We start from the raw sequence: 21,739 nt of genomic DNA, 5'->3' as shown, positions 1-21,739 counted from the left end.
GATGGTTCAACTCTAAATTTTGGCATTTTTGAAAAGAATACAATTTAGAATAAAACAGTTTTGTAGATGACATGGAAACAATTTTATTTTTATCACTTTGAACTATTGATAGTTACTAGTAGATAAAGATTTTAAATTTGAGATTAAAAACAATATAATTTTTTTAGATTATGTTAGCGGAATCATTTTTTAATCTCAAAGAAACAAAAATAAAATTGTTCATATTTTGCCTAAAAAATTAAAAATTATATTCTATTTAAAACTACTTGGAATAACTTTTGTTCCAATTAGGTGTCCAATTCCTCCTTAAACGCAAAACTCGCACAAATTTAGATGTGTATAAATTTTTTATTACAAATCCCAAGCAGCACGATATATCACCTGAATATTTCCTCATTCTAACCGTGGAATATTCCCTCAATATCATAGAAATATTCCCTCACTGAAATGTCTCCTTAATGTCACCGTGGAATATCACTATGAGGCGGACATTTTGATTTTTCCAGAAGATCATGGGAATATTCCACGGTGTTATTGAGGGAATATTTAGGTGATATGAGGCAAAATTCCTGAACGGTCGAGGTAAAAAAAATTTACCCAAACTTTACTAAAATGTTGTTGTCACGTCACCGTAACATTTTTTATATTTATTTATGTAAAATTAATTTTTTCTAAAAATACATTTGTAAATAAATAATTGTTTTTAAATAAACAAATATTTGTTAACAAATATTTGTAAATAAACAATTATTTATAAATAAACAATTATTTATAAATAAAACGAATATTTGGGATTAAATCAATTACTTATAAATAAACAATTATTTATAAATAAAACGAATATTTGGGATTAAATCAATTATATAAATATTAAATATATAGTAAAATAATAATGTTAATGATCATAATTAATATTAAAATAATCAATATATAAAAATTGTAATTTGGGATATAGTGTTCTTGACATTTTGTACTATTAGAATATAGAAATCAACATACGGAAGTCACCAACACATAGAAGAAACGCTTTTCACGTCTGTGAGGTACCGATCTTGAAACTAACCCAAAGAGGCGAGCTGGTACCGCCGCGAAGAATACATAGGAAAATATACCTATATAATGGGAGACCTTTCACTTCTAAGGCAGTCCCAAAATTTATACGTGCGGCATTCATCGTTGCAAGAATCCAATACAGTTTTTAAGTGTCGTCATAGTTCATCAATTTAAATACAAGTCTTATATATACAAGTAAAAAAACATAAGTTTCAACAGTGTAAGCCGTTAATATTTTTACGAGCGGTCAATTACCTCCACAGAAGATCAAAGCCAGGTGCTACAAGAAGAAGATTTGAAAACACATCAAAACCAAAAAATAAGGTAGATTTCATCATTATTATAATGCATAATGTACAAATTGTCATAAACACTTATATTCCTTTAAATAAATAATTTTTATATAATAGATCATTCATTTATTAAAAAAACCTCTTCCCAACTTAGTTATTTTTTAACTAAGTTAAATTGAGGGTATTAGATTAGGGAACGATTATAAGTTCAGACTAGAAATAATATTTTTGACATAACATTGTCTTAGTTATTATAAGTGTAAATATAAACTTTTTTAATTTGAAAAAATATTTTATGAGTTAAAGAATATTTAATTTTAACTTTTTTGAAAATTAATTTCCTTCAAATTACTATATCTATAATAGAGGTGGACAAAAGTTAACATTCATATAGTAATTTTTAAAGGTCTTTTTACGGGCTATACGATAATAAAAGATTTATTAAAATAAAATTTGACCTTGAAATTCAAGGTCAAAAAATTAATTTCAATATATCTCGAAAACGAATTTTTTTTCTTTTTCTAATCTGACTTAATCGATAGTTCGGCTTATTTTCTATAAGATATGTTAAATCCAGAGTGGGATCTTTTAAGGGTTTTGAGATTGAAAAAAATGTATATTTACACTTACAATAATCAGGAAAACACTGTAGTAAAGTTTGGACTATTTTTTTTTTGACCTGGACCGATCAGGAATTTTGCCTGATATACCGTGCTGCTTAGGATTAGGTGGTTCACAACGCAAAATTTATTTTTTCCATGAACATATGCAATATGCATATAAATATAGTATATATAAAAAGCGCTATATTAGTGTTATTATTCACAAGTAAATTAACTGAATATTTATATAATTATATTGAAATATTAACATATTTTCCTGTCTCATTTATTTTTAAATTAGTTAAAAATAACTAGTTTAGTAGCTGAAATAGGTTGAAATAGTGATATTTCTACTAATCATTTAGTTAAAAATAACTAATTTTTAGTTAAACAATTAATTTTAGGTTATGTTAAAATAACTAATATTTCAGTAAAACTTTTATTAAAACCAATTCAATTAGTGAAACTAGATTTTTTTCCATTTACTTTTTAACTAACAATTAGTTCTTTTTTATTAATAGATGAAGCAAAAAGTGAGCCACGATTGTATTAATAATTAGTTATTTTTAATTAATTTAAATTTAGAGTGTGATACATTAAAAATATATTTTAAATTTATAAATATAAAGAATTTATACATTCATATACTAATATTACCATGCGGGTGCACATTATCCAAGCTTGTTTTACATGTATTTCGAAATTAATATACCATAGTTTATTAAAAGTATTTTAAATTTACAAGTATCCAAACATTATAATACAACATTTTTTAAATATTTTTGCTATTACAAACTTCACGTTATTTCAGGTTTTCATTTTAACTCTTTTTTAAAAAAATGGAATACGGAATTTCGAAAAGTGCTCAAGTCGTTCTTTTTAAATTTTTCAGGAGATACAAAAATATGATTATTTTTAAACAGTTTTAATTAAAAGAGGACAGCTTTTTTCTATATTTCTTAACTATTATGTTACATGAAGAAATGTCAAAATAAATGTCTGAAATGAGAGAGGATTAAAGAAAATTGATATTATAGCTTTTGAATTTAAGCCCTTTTTGAAATTAATATAACAAATTAAATCATTTTCATGATAAAATGGCATTTATAGTTTTTTAATATGGAAAAATTCATTTTCTTTATTTTCTGATGTTTGCACTCATTACGTAAGATTATTTTATAATCGTCAAATTTTATAATAATAATAATTTCGCAGGTTAAAAGTTTATGTTAAATAAAAGAAAAGACAACTTCATGTCAACTTTTCTTATGGAGTTGAGTCCTTTTCGAGTTTTCCTATTTATTTAATAACTGCATAAATTTGGAAGAGCGATAATGTACTCAACTTGGTCACCTACTTGTGCGTGCACGCATATTTTATCGATATCACAAGTATTTATGGCAATCTTATTTACATTTACAGCCACAATTTTTTGAATCATTTTACATTTATTACGAAAAGAGTTGTGCGTTACTACTTGGTGTACGATAGCATACTGAACCTCTAATTCTCGATCTACTATGAAAGATCTTATTTTCACATAAGTGCCATCTTTTAATATTGCGAAACTATTATCTGACCGCTTGTTTTTTTTTAACGACGTTAAATATAAACAACCGTCTTTTGTAATTTTCTGAAAAGAACGCGCTACATTAGAGAGACGCAACTCATCTATCAAATCCGAAGGTACCCTTGAGGACTTACCGAAGTATCTCACTGTAGATAATTTTTCAGTTGTTTTGATCATCAGTTTACTTAATTGTGTACAAAAATTTTTAACTTCTGAAGATGCAAAGGGGTCAACTCGGATTTCAAGAACTCTATAGCTCGAATTCAGAGTAATATATCTACAGATCTGTTTGTGAACTCCTTTTGCAGCATGGACAGAATTCAATAACTTTGCATTTCCGGCCTCAAACGCAAATGTTGAGTGTTCATACAGTGGTCCCCAGTTTAAAACACTACGAGCCAGATGTAGCAGAAGATGAATGTTAAACGTCATAGCGTATGGAGAATACAAACATTCCGTATCATAAACGAATTCATGCAGCAGTTGGTTAGCTCGATTAATCTCAAGGAGTGTAATTTTTGACCCCAGAAGAAGATGAATAGCTTCAACAAGCTTTACCCAATGATCTACCAATTTTTTATCAAGGTATAAGGACATAATTGGCGCACTGTAATAGAGAATCCAATTTTCCCATTCTCGGGCCTTCCAGTGTTCCTTATCCACTAATGACCGGGTAAGTCGACCTACTTGGTGTGGAACTTTAATTGAGTTCAAAATTCTGTTAATCTCTTCAATTTCCGACATTGTTAAAACACTGGAAGTACCTAATTTAACACCAAACCAAACATGAGCAAATTGTTTTCCTAGTCCAGATAAAATGTGCATAGGGTCAGGGACGAAACCATCAATTATATCAAACTTATTTAAATTTAATAATTCGGATGGATTTTTAAAACCATAAATCGGTTTCTCTTCTGTACATTCTTGCACATGTTGAAGAGTTTCTTCTTCTGTTCTAAGCAACCCTACTGGATTAATCCATGTATATTTATGGCTGCCACAATTTTCCTTATTTGGATTTTCTACCCACGAACCAGGATTTTTGCACCAAGGGCATCCATATTTACCGTTAAACTGGGTGAGACCTAGCATTGGAGCTCGGGCTATTGAATCCACGCAACAAACTAAGCAAAATACCTTAACTCTATCTTCCTTGTTATTTATAGTACACGGAATTCCTTCATCTCCTAATTCATTCATTTTAGTAACAAATGGTTCAAGAAATACATTCATTTCTGGTTTTTTTTTAGAAAACCATAAACCAACAACAATTAAGTTGTTTGTTTTAACAGAAAAGGGCAATTCGTTAAGCATAATGTATATTGGCCATATACTGTAAGTCGAGCTCTCAAAAAGAGGAGCACCGTCCGTATTGAAAGTAGCCGTTAGATATCGTTTTCTATCAATAGGATGAAGACGCTTCAAGAACCTTCGATACAATTTTCCGTCACAGATATTTCGAAAAATATCCGGTTCTATTCTTTCATAGTTCATTACGTTGCTATAATAATCACTATTCGCTTCTACAAGATTTGCAATTTGATCTGAAGGATCTAAAGTGACAAAGAAATTATTATACATTTGATCTTTGACATTTACATCAATATTACAAATGTCACATCTTTTCACAATATCTGAGGAACTAAAGGTACCAATATTTTTTCCGCAAGTAGTACATAATGCGTGATAAGTAGTAGAAGAAGTGGGATTAAACAATTTGTCAATTAGGTAACGACTCTCAGGAAGAATAGGTTTCGCAAAAATACAATTAATTAACTGGAATAAATTTGCCGTCGCTGTTAAAGTTAATGAATTCGCCAATGAATATTTAATAATCATCATTAAAACTTCTCCAACATTTTTGTTAACTGGAGTGTCAATTGGATTAAGTAAATCCATCTTGTCAAGAAATGAGTGAAGGTAATCGTATTTTTTCCTTTCTGCACTTCCATCATCAACTTCTGCGTCAGAATCTTCCTCACTTTCGGCAATAGAATAGGAATAACTATTGCTGACCTAAAAATAATATAAATAATAAATATAAGAATAGCTTTTTTAGAAAAGATGAGACCGTGCCCTAAACAAGCTACTTTAACTAAGATTCTTGAATGATTTCGAGAACTTGAAATTTTCAACATCTAAAGTTATTTTAATTTTTGTAATTTAGTCAAGTAATCAAAAATGCCCGATTTCAAGAATACATGCGAATACTCGAAATTTTTCAAGTTCTCGAAAATGTCGATTTATCCGAGTAAAATTATATATTTAATATATAATAAAATAATATTAAACTATAGCTGGACTCGACACGGCTACAAGAAAGTAGCTATTAGTTTTTTTTAGCTTTTTGAATACCTTCATTCCTTTATATGTTCCCTTATGGATATTAAATAGAATATCAAAAATTTAGGACGTAATTTCTTTTAAATTTGTTAAAAACCTCATTTCACGACTCTAAAATTTAGCATCTTTCTGACCAAAAGTGTTTATTATTAAAATTTCTTTATTTAGCTTAAAGTTAAAAAACATTTTCAAATACTATTACTTGTCTAATTAAATTAAAGGTCTTTCTATAAATTAAAATTTTGATAATTTATAAACTATGAAGATATTTCGATTATTATCTTTGCTCCGGCTAATACGTTTGCCTCTAATACGCTACATATATTATATAATTTGTTAAATGACAGAAATAAAGATTTTGAGTACCTGCTATTGGATTAAAAATTACTAGTATTTTGAATTTCATTAAATAAAATTAAACATACCGCAGAAAATTGATCTACTTCAAAAACTATAAATTTGAAAAATTTGGTTTAGTTTCATCGTAATTCTAATCTTTAAATTTAGTCAATGTAGTAAATAGGAGAATTTTATTTTAATGGAGGAAAAGAATCTAATTTTAATTTGCAACATTTTTAAAATAGCCCTTATTGAACTTCTGGATGGATTGCATATGTTGATTAATAATGTCAGGGATCACAGTGGTTTCTTAACCTGAAATAAGGGGAAAAGGGGAATTTTGTGTTCAAAAAAGGGGATTTTTCAATTAAAAAAGGGGAATTTCTAAATAAAAAAATGTTAATACATGTATATTAAACCATATTTATACACTTTATTTAGAAGAACTTTTGTTCCTTCCTTTTTTTTATAGAGCTCTTCTTATTAAATCAATCTGTTAAAAGATTAAAGAATATAAAAGAATTATTAAAATACTTAAAAAATAAAAGTAGATTTAATTTAAAAAAAATTAAATAACTTTTCATTTAAAATATTCTTTCGTGTTCGAAATGCATTTATACTGCGTCGCAACATTCGCTATGAGTCACCATGGGTCCGATTTCTCTAAACAAAACTGTACGATAGCCAAAAACACATGGCTCTAGTTTTCGTGAGAAAAGGGTCCTTTTTCTTTGTGCACTGTGTTGCTAGGTCGACGATAATGTCATTTTTGACTAGTTCTCTCTTGACTTTTGGTAAGTCAACCTCGGAAGAAAAATACTGAGATGATCAATCAAATTCTTCATTCTTGAGTTTAATTTCAATTATCCATGAGTTTTGCTTACCAAGATTCTTACTTATTGTCGTTACATTAAATAGAGTTGAGTTTATAAATCTTTCTTGAGTAATTTAATAAGTTAGTTGAGTTTTCTTTGACTTGAGACTCATTTCTCTTCCGAGCATGATCTCTGGACGAGTTGAACCGCGTTTGTGAGGTTTGAGATCACCCGCATCCTTGCAAGCTCCTGAGTTGAGTTTATTTTCAGCTTGCAAAGCAACCTTACAAACATTCCAGAGATCGCACACTTTGAAGAGTCTCGCCCTATTATCACACTAATTGAGTGAACACTTATTAAATATTCCAACCTGAGATTCTATCTTTCATTATTGTGATCAATATGATGTTTTGAACTTTTGAGACTGTTAATAATTTAAGTTTAAAGTTTATCGAGACTGTTTTTAAACTGAGATAATTTATATTGTGAGACGAGACTCTTTAAAACTATTAAACATTTATTTCTTATTTAGTTTATAAAAAAGTTCTTTTATATGAGTGAAATTAAGTTAAATTGTTCTAAAAGTATATGTTAACCAAAATTGCATCTAAGTGAATAAACTGAATTAATCTTCTCTAAACAAAATGTGTGTTTCATTTTAACTCCGAGAAGTTCATCTTTTAACACAATCTTTAAAAAAAAAAATTTCCTAAATGATCATCAGTTTTTGTTTTATCTTTTTCTTTTTACTGTAGTTTTTTTAAACGTATATTAAATTTTGTACAAAAACTGCGTCAATGTAAAAAGGGCCAGTTTTTGGATTTTTTTGCTTTATTTAAAAACTGCAAAAACTTTAAAAACTTTCGTTGAAAATTCATTCCTATTTTTTACTTTTAAATAAATGTATAAAGATTGTTAGCAATATTAAAATTTTTTTTTTAAATTATATAATTTGTTTACATTTAGTTTGAAATACAACTTTCTAAATAAGTCAAAAATATACTTTTCAGAATTTGTTCATATATAAAATTATTTCTTATAAATTAGAGAAATAATTAATATTATGAATTTTGATCCATTTTATACCGTTCAGAGTTTAAGTAAATTTATTTTTAAAAAAGGTCATGAAAAAGGAAAAGATTGAAAGAATATTTTAATCTTTTAGAAATTTCTTTTAAATTTTTCTAACATCACAAGTAATTTTGTTAAATAATTGATTTTGTTAAATAAGAATAATAATTTCGTAAGCATTGTCTTATATTATTAATTGTTTACCATATAGTTTGCTTCAAAAATTGAATGTCTCATTGATATTTTAAAATGTTTTAGGTAATTTTGTTAATTTTGATTTTGTCAACTCAGCTTCAACGTAAATTTTTGTGAGCTATTTGAATTAATTACACAAAACTAAATACTTATAAAAAAACTTAAGTCGTAAATTTTATTTTTACAAAGAAAAAAATAAATAAAATTACTGAAAAAAGGGGAAAAAATACCTGATTTTAGGGAAAAAGGGTATTTTTTTATTTAAGGGGAAAAGGGGGACAAACTGTGATCCCTGCTGTTGTGTTAATGAATGCAGATGTGCTGAATTGACGACAATTATTTATTAAAACCAGTAATTCTATTTTATACAAATTTCCGTTTAAATTAAGATTTGAAAGATTTCAAAAATCTGTGTAGGGTGCAGGAACCAATTGTCGAGGATATAGTGGGGTTACAAAGATATTAAATTCGTAACTCATAAATAAAACCTCCAATACATATTGCAATTATTTATTTGGGTAAAAGACAATCCTAGCTTTTATTTTTGATAGTATTTTTTTTAGAAAAATGTAAATTATCTTAAAGAAATTAATAAGTAACGAAAAGGTATGTAAAAACACCATTTCTCGAGCCTCTGATACCAGTTGCTCGATGTCTTGATCCAATTGTCGTTTTCACTATACACATTGCATGTAACCTATATTAATTATTAACCTTCCATTCACAATTTTTCATTTTGATTTAGAACTGCTTTCTTTAATGCAAATATTTTATTCGTAGAAATTTTTGAGAACATTTTTTATTATTTACCAATAAATTAAACATTTTTTTACTTGTTTCAACAAATCGAATGCTGAAATATTACTCAATCTTCAACTGATTTACACTAACTATTACAAATAACTATAATTACAAATAAAAAATTTAGTTTCTTTATATTTTGTGTTTTAATATTTTTTCCATTCATCAAAAAATGGGTATTATGTAAATACACAAATTATAGGACAATATATTTAATTTACTGTTTTAGCAAAAGGGTTATTTTGAGGTAAAGGTTAAAGGCCAAAAATTTTAAATTGTATTTAAAAATACAACAATTTTTTTGTGCAATGATATTTTTTTTAAAAGGAAACGAAAACATTTTGCTTCCAACGATAATTTGTTGTAATATATGTAAATCAAAATAGAGACAGTTTCAGAGTTGAAAGTTGTACTTTCAAATTCAGAAAAACAATGTTAATTAATTAATTTTTTATATTTTTAATTATTATTAATTTTTTTAATAAAATTTTTTTAATAATTTTTTTTAATTAAAAACATTTTTACCTTATAGTTTTTAACTTCATTTTTCTTAAATATTTTTTTTTTCGAATTTACAAATATGTCACATTTAACAACACAAGGAATACTTAACCTTTAGAAACAATAGAAAATTGACAGTCGAGATCTGGTATCAGTTAATAAAATACACGAAACCCATTTCTCGAGTCAAAAACTCGACAATTGGAGATGAATAAAAATTCAGTATCAATTACCGAGTTTTAATTTTATTTAAACTACCGTCAACCGGGGCTACTATGGTACAAAACACTCACTTTTTTCTATTCTCTGCTTTACCGGAATTTCAAACTTTATAAAAAAATTTTTTAAACTATTTAATTATGTTGTCGACATATCCTTCTGAAGATTTTCTGTATAAGTTTTATTGTGAACAATTTTTATTTACTTTTGTTATTTAAACTCAAACAATTTTTTCTTCAAATCAGGTTGTATGGAAATTTTCAAAAACATATTATAGAAAATATTTTTTAAAAAATTTCTGCAAAACAGCTATTGTTATGGGAATAATATATGACATTTATTTATTGTTTTTAGGTTAGCATTGATATTTTTAAAAAATTTCAAATTAAAAATTGATGATATATTTTCAATTTTCTGATACAAAAATAAGACTTTTATATATAAAAACGAAACACTAGAGTTTTTTTACTTGTTAGGAAATAAATTTTCTTAGAATAATCTTCATTTTTACAAATTTTTTTCTCAATTCTAAAATAGAATTCACTGATAACATTTTAATTATTCTGTCGGCAAACTATAAGACTACAAATACGGCAAGTGCCAAATTTAACCATTTCGAAATGACTGTTTTATAAACAAAAAACTAGCTTGTACCATAATAGCCCCAGGTGTACCAGAATAGCCTTGGTTGACGGTATTAAATATCAAATGAAATAATTAACAGGCTCTTCAAAATCTTTGAGTTTTTTAAATCCAATGATAATAATAAATGTATTTAAAATATTAAAGAAAATACTACTTTTGGAACTAAAATAATGCCAGTCACATTACGAATGAAAATAGCAAATGGCGTTTGTCTCCTGATTTGGTGGGTAATGCGTATAAAATTATTTTTTTCTAAAAAAATGATCTTGAAATTTAGGAGGAAATATTTTTCTTCTCACAGATATATTATTCAGAAACATTGTAAAATATTTATATTTTAAGTTTTCAATACAATTTACTATTTATTGACAAAAGTAGTCACCGCGGCTCGACAACTAATGCCGACTCGGTAATTGGTTCCTTCACCCTAATATTTAAATGTAATATTTCTATAAACATTCTCAAAATTAAGTTTAGTGAACATTTATTATTGAATTACTGTCTATCAAAATTATTACAGTTTACAAGAGTTCAAAAAGAACTCTGACAACTAACGGAAACTTCAGAGTTTTAAGAGCGTTACAATATATATGGAATAAGTTTTGTAAATACCTCATGTCTGTTTCCTACGTGGTAGTAATCTGGTGCATATTCATCAAGACAAATAGTTTTGACAACGCCTTTGACATTTTCCAATTTCTCATAGTCCCATGAAATTTCATTATCTTCACCTACTCGTGATAACTAAAAAGGTGAAATACACTTATAAGAAAATCGATTTTATTACATGAGAAAGACTATGAGTAGTAAAATTAGTTAATCATTTCATGTTGAAATACCTGTGTTATTTTTTCGAGAATATTAAAAACACGTAATTTTTCGTTTTATTGAAAAAGTTTTTAAAGAAATTTTTAAATTTGCGATTAAGATTTTAAGATATTAAAATCTTTTAAAATCATTGTATGTATTTTTAATGTTTTGACTATATTAAAGTGACTCGTTCTGTCACTAATAGATACAAGAATGCTCTTTTAAATCATACAGTTCCACTTTTGGATATCATGTTTTAATAAACAATTTTTTAAATACACTGCCGGTCAGCATCACTCTGAAAAGTAAGCATCTTATTATAAGACATATTGGTATTCACTTTTAAAACATTTCCAAAAAGTTACCAAAAGCAACTTAAAATCCATTAGTTTTTAAGATGGAAGATGTTTACATAAGATGTTTTAAACGTTTAAAAAGTGACTACAATGCACTTTAAGATACTTCTTTTTGCAGTGATTGTGGGACCACCCATTTATTGATGAATGAAAAACATGTCTAAACATGAAATGTAAGGACTGTATCGAAAATAAAGTGCACACAATATACTTTTTTTTATAACTCTCGCAAATTTACTCGAAATTTTTTTTTGTTATTTCTACAAACAATATTGCTTACTTAAAACAATATGTAAGAAAAAAAAAAGCCAACTTGAATTCTTGATTTTTATACGAATTTTCTTTTTAACATGCTTCTTTAAATTTTGCACACAACTTTTTTTTGTTCTGTTGCAAACATCCCGCTATACTACAACTTTCTTGTTAAGTTTTTTTAACTCAATTGTTTTATTATGTAATTAACAATGTCTCCTTTCAATTTTGTATAAAATTTAGAACCTGATAACGTTGTCGATTCCATTTTGGCGTACGTTTCATTATACATTTTAAGAGGGCAGTCCACGTTCGGGCCGTTATTTCGAGCCTCTTTTTAGAAATGGTTTTGTGAAGAAACCACACACGATAATGAAAAAGGGGGTTTTGTCTTCTATTCTACCACTCTTAAAGTTTCAAAATATTATATTAATTAAAAATAATAATAACACACGCGACCTTGAATCGTCCTTGACCGCAAAATGCTGCGACCAACATTTTGGCAAGATTTTGACTACAAATTTTGGTCAATCGAAACGTTTTTTTTAAATCGTTCATTAGACATTTCTATAGGTCAGGACACGAGCTTTTTTAAAAATACTATCTTGAGCAATTTTTACATCATTTATAAGCTCGCAAAAAATGGACAAAAAAAAATATTTTGAGAAAAAAGACTGCCAAAATGAGAGATTTGAAAATTTTTAAAAAAGCTCGTGTCCTGACCTATAGAAATGTCTAATGAACAATTTAAAAAAAAGGTTTCGATTGACCAAAATTTGTAGACAAAATCTTGCCAAAATGTTGGTCGCAGCATTATTGGAGGCCCGCGGTCAAGGACGATTCAAGGTCGCGTAGGGTAAAAGTACCAGTTATGGCCACTTTAAGCGGTTTGTCATTTTTTATTGAATAATAAATATACTAAAGCACTATATTTAATTATAATTTTTTTTATCAAATTCAATACATATTATTAAGTTGATTATGATAATCAAAAACATTTTTAACTTATATTTATTATTTTAAAAAAATTAAATTTCTTTAAATGGACTTTTTCACCAGTTATGGCCACTGAAGCACCATTTGTGGACACACTTTGTTCCAGTTGTGGCCACTGTTTGAAAAATTGTTATAAGTAATTAGAGTTTATTATTTTAACTTATATAGGAAACAAAATAAATTATTTTTGAGAATAAATTCATTCACTATAAAAATTATAACGCGAAAGCTACGAAATACCAAACTAAAATCATGTCTATTTAATCTATAAGAGTGGCCAAAAATGGTGTTTTTATGTTTTTGCTCGTACCTCTTTTGGCCATGGACTTTTTTTACTATTTAAGGATATTCTTTTAAAATTAATGCTTTTATATGGATATTTATCCTTCATATATGTATAAATAAGAGAAAGAGTATACAAATATTGCTATTAATTTTGAATAATAATTATTTATTTAAAAGTGATGTTATCAGGTTATCACGTCCTTTAATATAAAACCTTCAAAATTGTTCTGATTGAGCGTGTTAAACAATAAGTATAGTTTTTAATAAAACCAACTGAACTTCTGTCAAAAACAAGTGAACAAAGTATTGCTAACTTACGTCAAAATTCTATAAATGACCCTATAATCTAATAATAACTTTAAGAAATTTAATAATACCAACATTAATCTGAAAGTGGCCATAACCGGTACAGTGGCCACAAACGGTACTTCTACCCTATGTTATTATTATTTTTAATTAATATAATATTTTAAAACTTCAAGAGTGGTAGAATAAGAGACAAAAAACCCTTTTTCGTTATCGTGTGTAGTTTCTTCACAAACAACTCCTAAAAAGAGGCTCGAAATAACGGCCCGAACGTGGACTGCCCCCTTAAAGAAATTCACAATTTCTATGTCACGAAAAACTCATATAGCTTTCGTACCCCTGTTTCGTAGGTGGATATTTTTTACGTTTCTTCGAACATTCTCGCTTTCTATAGATCTTAAGATTATTTCCTTTGCCTTATTGAATTATTTCTTGTCTGGTTTTCGCTTTTTTTGACAAATCACAAATTGACATACACAGATTCCGTGCTTTCATAGTTACAATGACTTTCTTAAGTTTTAGGTCATTTGCACTTTTTTACGGTAAGTTTTCGGTAAGTATCTAACACTGTAGTGATTCCCAAACTTTGTAACAATATTTTTGACTAAATTTACAGCAAATTTGTTTTTCATATACGTATCGGACAGTTTCGACTATCCAATGCCATTTACAAAATTGAAAAGATACATTTACATTGCCAGAAGCAGTCGCTCAAAACTGTGCACTTTATTTTCTATACACTCCTTATGTAATCTTAAATTTTTTTCTGTTTATTTCTTATAAGGTGATAAAATTGTAAGAAGAAAAAGACCCACAAGAAGTGATTTGGTGAATTTTTTATTAAATTTTGAAAAAAGTGTCATTTTTAACGTTTTATAAAAATTTGAATTACTTGTAAAATTATTAACGAATTTTAACTTTTGTAGGCTCATTTTAAAGGTGATTTCCTACAGAATGAGAATTACTTATAACCATTGACGTGTAATTTTTTTCTTGAAAAATACAGATCACCAAAGTTCGACCAAGAAAATGCGGAAATTTATCATTGATTTTTTTTTTACTAAAAACCGTTTTGTAAAATATATTAAACCTGTCATTATTTAGTTTTTTTTAAAGAAATTGCTTAAGTTCTTCAGAAATTTATTTGATTGGCTCAAAATAAGCGCGTTTGTTTGAAATGAATTTTACTAAAGACTTATTTTGATCAATGGTATGTAATAATACAATTGCTCATCACTTCCGATTGCGGAAGGACACCAGTCTAGTGGAAGGGTAAACGTGTCTCAACTTTTCGGTAAGGATCTCTATGTACATATATGTAAAAAATCGGTGATTCCCCTTCTTCAGAAGTACACCCGAAAAATTTGTATAATATTTTTACCTCGTCAGATATGTTGACGTTAGTCTTAGAAAACTGTTCATCGTGAGGTTTGATTAATTTTTGAACACCGATCTCTCTGATTATATCTTCATTTAAATCTGTACTAGAATCGCTGGATTCCTGAAAAATTTATTTATTTTTTAAAAATAAAGTAATTTTACGTAATACAAAAAGTGCACTATGAAATTGTAATTTTATCAGATTGAGTTATTTTTTATACTGCTTCCAAAAGTGCTAACACAGTTAATTCAAATGTTAATTTTAAAAAATGACAATCTTCATATATGGGTGTACGTAAGTAATATAAGACATGATTTTTGTTAAAAAATAACGAATAGACTGCTATAATTGTGCTTTCTTAGAATTTTTAGAAATTTATTATTGAACAAATATTTTCTACGAGGCTGAAAGGAAATGTAAACTTCTTGTAACATTATCCATTTACATTATAAAGCAATTGAAAAAAATTAAGTTTTAATTTGAATAATTTAACATATTAATGAAACACTAATCAGAAAACTTAAAAATTTGAACAATTACTGTATTTGCAGATCAATACAAATAATTCTCATTTAACCCTTAAAGCACACATTGAGTGTTGTAAATTGCTAATACGATTTTTGAATTAGCGTGTCAGTTTTAAAACGCACGCATTTAGGTCTATCGGAACAACTTTTTAGGCAACCTTGTAGTGAGTATAAGAAATGTAGTATTTCTTATGTTATGTATTTTATATGACTAAATTACAACAAATTCATTGATAAAAATGTGAGATATTTATTTAAAGAAATATATTATTTCAGGAGAAGGTATGTATGCACATAGATTTTGATTTTTTACAATGCAAAGTTTCGCTTTAAATGCGTTAAGTATTAAACAGCTTTAAAAAATAAAAGTAATTTTTGAATTAAAACATTTTTTTTTATAAATAATTCAAATTATATCTACCTTTTTAGAATATTTTTGCTTAGGTTACTCAGTATTTAAAAATTTATAATCAGTATAGATATTTATTTTATTTTGCGAAGAATATCTATTTTGATTATCTATTATTTTATTAATATTACTTTATTATTTGAGAATATCCATTTTTGTTGTACGATAAACAGTCAATTTTTTATTTATTTCAAATTCCGTTCAGTACAAAAAACTGCGATATTTGATTTACAAACAAACAAACACACAAACACATAATATATATATTTATTTTAGAATGAATCAAAAAACGACTAACGGTTTCTTAAGGGCTTGTCCAAGTTGTGAAAAGTAAACAAACGAAAAATTAATCAAACCACGTCAAATTTGCGGTAACCTTCATTTGTATAAAATGTAAAAAATTTCACATTTTCTTTGTGAAAATAGAAAGTTGACGTTTAAAACTAGGTAAATGGGCTATATTCGGCTAAAAATAAATAATATTATTATGAAAACCATGTAGTTTAAAATGAGTTTTTATAACGCGGTGCAAAAAAGTACCGTTCGTAACTTGTGTTAACAGTTGCAGATTTTTAAAAAAGTTTTTTTTTGGGACGAGCTATAGGCGAAGCTTTGTTTCGCCTACAGCTTCTTCTTCTTCTTCTTTTTTCAAAACGCACGGTGAAGAAAGTCTAGCACCCAGACGGGAGGTTGAGTTAAGCTATTGGACGGTCACGAGAAGGAAAGGGAAATATTTTTCAAAGTTGCCCCTTCCTGCTCGTGACCGTCCAATCGCTCGATTCTACCTCCCGCTTAGGTGCTCACCGTCCGTGCCTCTGATATAGTCAAACAGCTTTAACTTTTTGTCACATGCGAAAAATGTTATTTTAAACTACATAGTTTTAATAATATTATTTATTTTTAGCCAAATACAGTCCATTTACCTAGTTTTAAACTTCAACTTTCTATTTTCACAAAGAAAATGTGAAATTTTTAAATTTTATACAAATGAGGGTTACCGCAAATTTCATATGGTTTGATTACTTTTTCGTTTGTTTACATTCCTCAACTTGGACAAGCCATTAAAGTTTAACTTTTCAAAAATTACGTAAAAAGATTGAAAATATTAATTTATCATAAAAATGTAGTTACTTAAAAAAACTTTTCGAAAAAAATATTTTACCATTGTTTATTCTTAAATATTTTTTAACAAATTATTTTTATATCAATAAAACTATATTTTTCATGATCCTGAGAAAGTTTCCTATTGATTACAAAAAAATTCGACTGAATTTCATCAATTTGAACTAAAGATGTATACATTCAAAGTATTCCGGGGTGCAAATCGACCATGTGTGTATCAAACGTAAGTTTTTGAAGTGTGTACTTTAAGGGTTAATACTCATAATACATGAGCTCTTACATAGTGCTTTCACATTTACCTCACTGCTTTTCTGGAGTAGCGCCTTTTTTCTGTTATACGCTGTAGTTCTGGGTACTTCTAATGCCCTTGAATATTAAAAAAGAAGTAACTAAATAATATATTATATTATATAGTAAATTATATAAAAATACAGATTTGCACATTACATTCTACGCGGAAAACAATTAAATGCAATATCAGCATTGACTGGTGCATTGACCTCACGAAACAATATATAAAAATATTGCCATTCAGCTCGAAAATTTCGTATCACTGCTGCATTGGGTTATGTTTGTCAGGTGCACTAATATTTTTTAGAGTACACTGAGAGAAATGAATAGTCAGAGTAACTACGTATTTATTCGTAAAAGGGGTGTTTATTTTCCTGTCTATTTTATTAGTACCGTTTAGTAATGTCTGCAGTAAGTTTTAATATTGTCCATGGCAAACACAACCATTTTTAATTAGTAAATATGAAATTGTAATCGATAATAATAAAGTAGTTGGTTTTACCAATTTTGTTTGTAAACGCAATTGTCACTACTGTAAGCGCTTTCAGACTGTCCACTCCACAAGAAAATAAAACTATATTATTGCATCACTTTGTGTTTTTCTGTTATCCAGTTAACTTTTTTACATTGTTCTTTGTGTCAAAATATGTGTCAACTGTGCGAATGTGAAGAAGATATTATCAGCAAGGAATTTTGAACAAAGTTTAGGAAGTTTTAAGTGTAATAAGTGCCTAACCTATAAAAGTGATGTACAGAAGGTTTGTATCTTATTTGCGGACAAATGTCAGATAGAAAACCACTTGTTTTTCATTAATTAATTCAAATCTCTGCAATTGAATAAAAAACTTGGTTTTCTATCTACTTTTGCTGCTAAGTAATATACATAACCTTATAAAATAAACTTTTTATTTGGAAAGCTTTTACCTTTAACCATTAATTACAGATACTAACTATAGTAGTTCCCTTTACAAATTTAAATGGTAACTTTTCTACTACTATAAATGGTATCTCTGACTATCGAATTAGCAGCAGAATAGTTTACTAACCAAAATGTTATTTGCAACCATTTTATTAGTTGTTTTAACTACTTAGTTCTCTCAGTGTAATTTTAATCAAAATTATTTATACATACCGTTTGTATCTTTTTGGGCGTTTACTCATATTGCTTTAGATACTTCATCAACTTGTAACTTCGACAAAAAACGATATTCTGCAAAAGGAAAATGAATAAATATTAACAAATAAAATGAATTACAGAGGACAACATTAATTTTAACCCGGCGAGCGCGACGCTAAAATTTGTGACACGGAGCGTGACGCAGGGTATTTTTTACCCTGCAAAGATTTCCTATTTGCATATTAAAAAAGGCTTGGATTCATTAAATTTCTTCACTATAATTGTTTTATGTTAACAAGTAATGTAATTTATTAATGTTAAGATACATTTTTTATTTGTTTAAACAATTTATTATTGATTATTTATAACATTTTCAAATAATACTAGAAAACAACATATTTTTATAAAAAAATATCACTTTCTTTTAGTGCTACTTGCTACTAAATTAATAATTCAAATAAGAGGCTTAGTTAAACTTCTTACTACTATTATTAAAAATTGTTTAAACAAATAATTGTTGTTATTTACTAACTTTTTTCTATGGCACCTAGAAAGATGCATTTTTTTCTAATTTTGCAACTTATCGAGCCAAGTATAATATATGATAAAGTATATATGCGTAATAATAATTTCAAAAATTGTTTAAATAAATAATTGTTGTTATTTACTAACTGTTTTCCTATTGCACCTAAAAATAGAGTTTTTTTTTCTAATTTTGCAATTTATCGAGTTAAGTATAATAGGAGATAAAGAATTTTGTGAAATCATTACTTCAACAATTGTTTGAACAAATAATTGTTGTTACTAACTTTTCTTACAATGCATCTAGAAAGATGCAGTTTTTTACTAATTTTGCAATTTATCGAGTTTAATCTAATAAAAGAATACTAATAACGGTTAATTATTAGTTCATCAGTAATGTAACTTTAACCTGACAGACAAGATTGAAATTTGAAATATTTTTGTTGTAAATAATAATTATTTGTTTAAACAATTGTTGAAACAATGATTTCACATATATTCTTTATCTTCTATTTAACTTAGCTCGATAAATTGCAAAATTAGAAAAAAACTTCATTTTTCTAGGTGCAATATGAAAAAAGTTACACTAAAAAAAAGTAGTAGATTAGACTACTTTTTAACTACATACCCTGTACAGTACAATAGGTCCTCAACTCAATTTTAAAATTTGTATTAACTACTAAAAAGTTGTTAAAATAACTAAGAATGTAGTTGATATAATAAGATTTTGTAGTTAGTTTTAAATTCTAACTACATTTTTAAGTTAATTGTACTACTAATTTTTAACTTCTTAAGAAATAATGAAATTAACTACACAAACATTGTTAAACTAACTAAGAAAGTAATTGTTTTAACTTCTTTTCACTTAACTACCCAAAGGTAGTTGAAGATTTCGGATAAATTTTTTTCAGTGTAGTAAATAATAATTATTTGTTTAAACAATTGTTAAAAAAATGATTTCACATACATTCTTTATTTCCTATTATGCTTAGCTTGATAAATTGAAAAATTAGGAAAAAACTACAACTTTTTAGCTGTAATAGGAAAAAAGTTAGTAAATAACAACAATTATTTGTTTAAACAATTTTGAATGATAGATGCAACAAATTTAATTTAATCCCTTACCTTATGTTCTGATTTAGTATTGCATAATACCAATAGAACTTGACAAATTTATAAGAATTTGCTTCTCTATGTTGGTTTTGAAATTGTTATAAATTAACAATAATAAATTCTTTAAACAAATAAATAATTTATCGTAACTTTAGTAAAATACTTTATTTGTCTGCAGTTAACAATTATAGTGAACTGCCTTGATGATTTCACGTCTTTTTAACAATATACAAATAAGAAAATTCCTGGTAAACTCTATAGTCCGCGTATATACATTGACAATTGTTGTAAATAAATAATAAATGTAAAAAAAAAATTTTTTACCACTCATCGCATTGTTATTAAAATGTGGAATAATTCAAGTTTTAATTGATTGGAATGAAAATAATGCAAAATTGAATTTTTGATTGATTTGTATTCGGAATAACTTAATTTTTAATTCATTAGAATTTGGAATGATTCAAGTTTTAATTGATTGGAATATGGATGAATTGAATTTTTTATAGATTATCTTTCGGAATAAATAAATTGTAAATTGATTAAAATTAGGAATAATTGAACTTTAATTTATTAAAATTTAAAATAATTGAACATTTAATTGACTCGAATATGGATTAATTGAATTTTTAATAGATTAACGTTCGGAAAAACTAAATTTTAAATTTACTAAAATTAGAAATAATTGTATTTTAATTTATTACATTTTGGAATAACTGAATTTTTAATTTATTGGAATTTGGAATAAATTATTTTGCAATTGATTGGAATGTGGATTAATTGAAAATTAAAAATTAAAAGAAAATTAATAAAAAAATTTTATCTTTGGACCATATTAAAAAAATTCCTTGACTTTTGATTATGCGCGCAAAAAACTTTTCGAGATAATAAAGTTAAAAAATTATAATTTTTTTTCAGGTAAATCTGAATCAATTAATGACAATATTGTCAATCATATTAAAATTATGAAGTGTTACTTGTCTATAATTAAAAAGAAGTAGACTACTTTTTTTGTCCATTTAAGGATCAACGGATTTGTAAAATAGATTATAATTTATGTTTAATTATTTACTGAAGATTTAACTTATTTTCGATGTTACACAAAATACCGATGTATAAAAATGAAAAATAGTTGACCTCAAATACTTTTAATAATAAGAAAACTCAATATCTCTCAATTGGCATCAAAATTTTACAACTGATAGCTAGAACTTAAGGTCCCTTTTCTTGTGCATGAGCGTCACTATATATTATATAATATATACATACAACTATATATACATACAAAATCCCACATAAAATCCCATGTGGCATGTTTATATATAGGATTTTATAAAGGAAAAAAGAAAGAAAGTTTTCTTACCTTTCTTTGGTACTTTGCAATTACTGACACTTTATTTGTTAGAAGTTCATAATATATACTTTTTTTATACAAACGTTTTTACTAAAAATTGCTTTAGAAATAAATAAAGAAAATATATATATATATAATCTATTTCGTGTACGTACCTTTCAATTGAAATGGAAGACAGTTGATTTTTTTTCAACACAAAATTGTATTAACACAAAGCATTAAACATATATTATATATAAAATAATTTCACAGAATTTATCTGAATATATGTAGCACAATATATAAAATTTTAAACAATGCACGTGGAGCAATGAATGTTGTTGGATCATGTACCCAGACTATGTAGTAGCAGAGATTGTAGTAGTTTAAACGCGGTGTGTTCTGTGTTACCATTCTTTTAAGGCTAACGCACAATAACTTCGGAAAACTACTTGAGGTATCTTATGATTTACAT

At 26.7% G+C, this 21,739-nt stretch overlaps 1 protein-coding gene across 2 annotated transcripts; it reads right to left on the bottom strand.

Moving 5' to 3' along the window:
• Nucleotides 1-2,492: 2,492 nt before the first annotated feature.
• LOC127276837 (uncharacterized) lies at nucleotides 2,493-21,648 on the bottom strand. 2 transcript variants are annotated; one of them, XM_051297508.1, is made up of 6 exons: nucleotides 21,441-21,648; nucleotides 18,315-18,392; nucleotides 17,191-17,257; nucleotides 14,834-14,953; nucleotides 11,060-11,191; nucleotides 2,493-5,534 (listed from the first exon to the last, which is right to left on the bottom strand). In XM_051297508.1, exons 2-6 carry the CDS (start codon nucleotides 18,341-18,343, stop codon nucleotides 3,252-3,254), a joined length of 2,631 nt encoding a protein of 876 aa, XP_051153465.1. In that variant the 5' UTR covers nucleotides 18,344-18,392; nucleotides 21,441-21,648; the 3' UTR covers nucleotides 2,493-3,251. The 2 variants fall into 2 exon arrangements, with proteins under 2 accessions (XP_051153465.1, XP_051153467.1); XM_051297510.1 differs by lacking the exons at nucleotides 17,191-17,257; nucleotides 18,315-18,392; nucleotides 21,441-21,648 and adding an exon at nucleotides 11,287-11,555.
• Between the last annotated feature and the right edge of the window lie 91 nt (nucleotides 21,649-21,739).

The sequence above is a fragment of the Leptopilina boulardi genome, unplaced genomic scaffold (genome assembly GCF_019393585.1).
Source record: "Leptopilina boulardi isolate dan_hultmark-lab unplaced genomic scaffold, ZJU_Lbou_2.1 LbouV2_154, whole genome shotgun sequence".
NCBI lineage: Eukaryota > Metazoa > Arthropoda > Insecta > Hymenoptera > Figitidae > Leptopilina > Leptopilina boulardi.
This window is presented reverse-complemented; position numbering and strand designations above follow the sequence as displayed.

What these genes read in the sequence shown, in the direction of transcription:
- LOC127276837 (XM_051297508.1), bottom strand. Translation starts at nt 18,343, where the DNA reads ATGAGTAAACGCCCAAAAAGATACAAACG. An exon ending in CGCCCAAAAAGATACAAACG is followed by an intron (nt 17,258 to 18,314) that starts GTATGTATAAAT and finishes TTAATATTCAAG; the next exon opens with GGCATTAGAAGTACCCAGAA. An exon ending in ACGTAGGAAACAGACATGAG is followed by an intron (nt 5,535 to 11,059) that starts GTATTTACAAAA and finishes TATTATTTTTAG; the next exon opens with GTCAGCAATAGTTATTCCTA.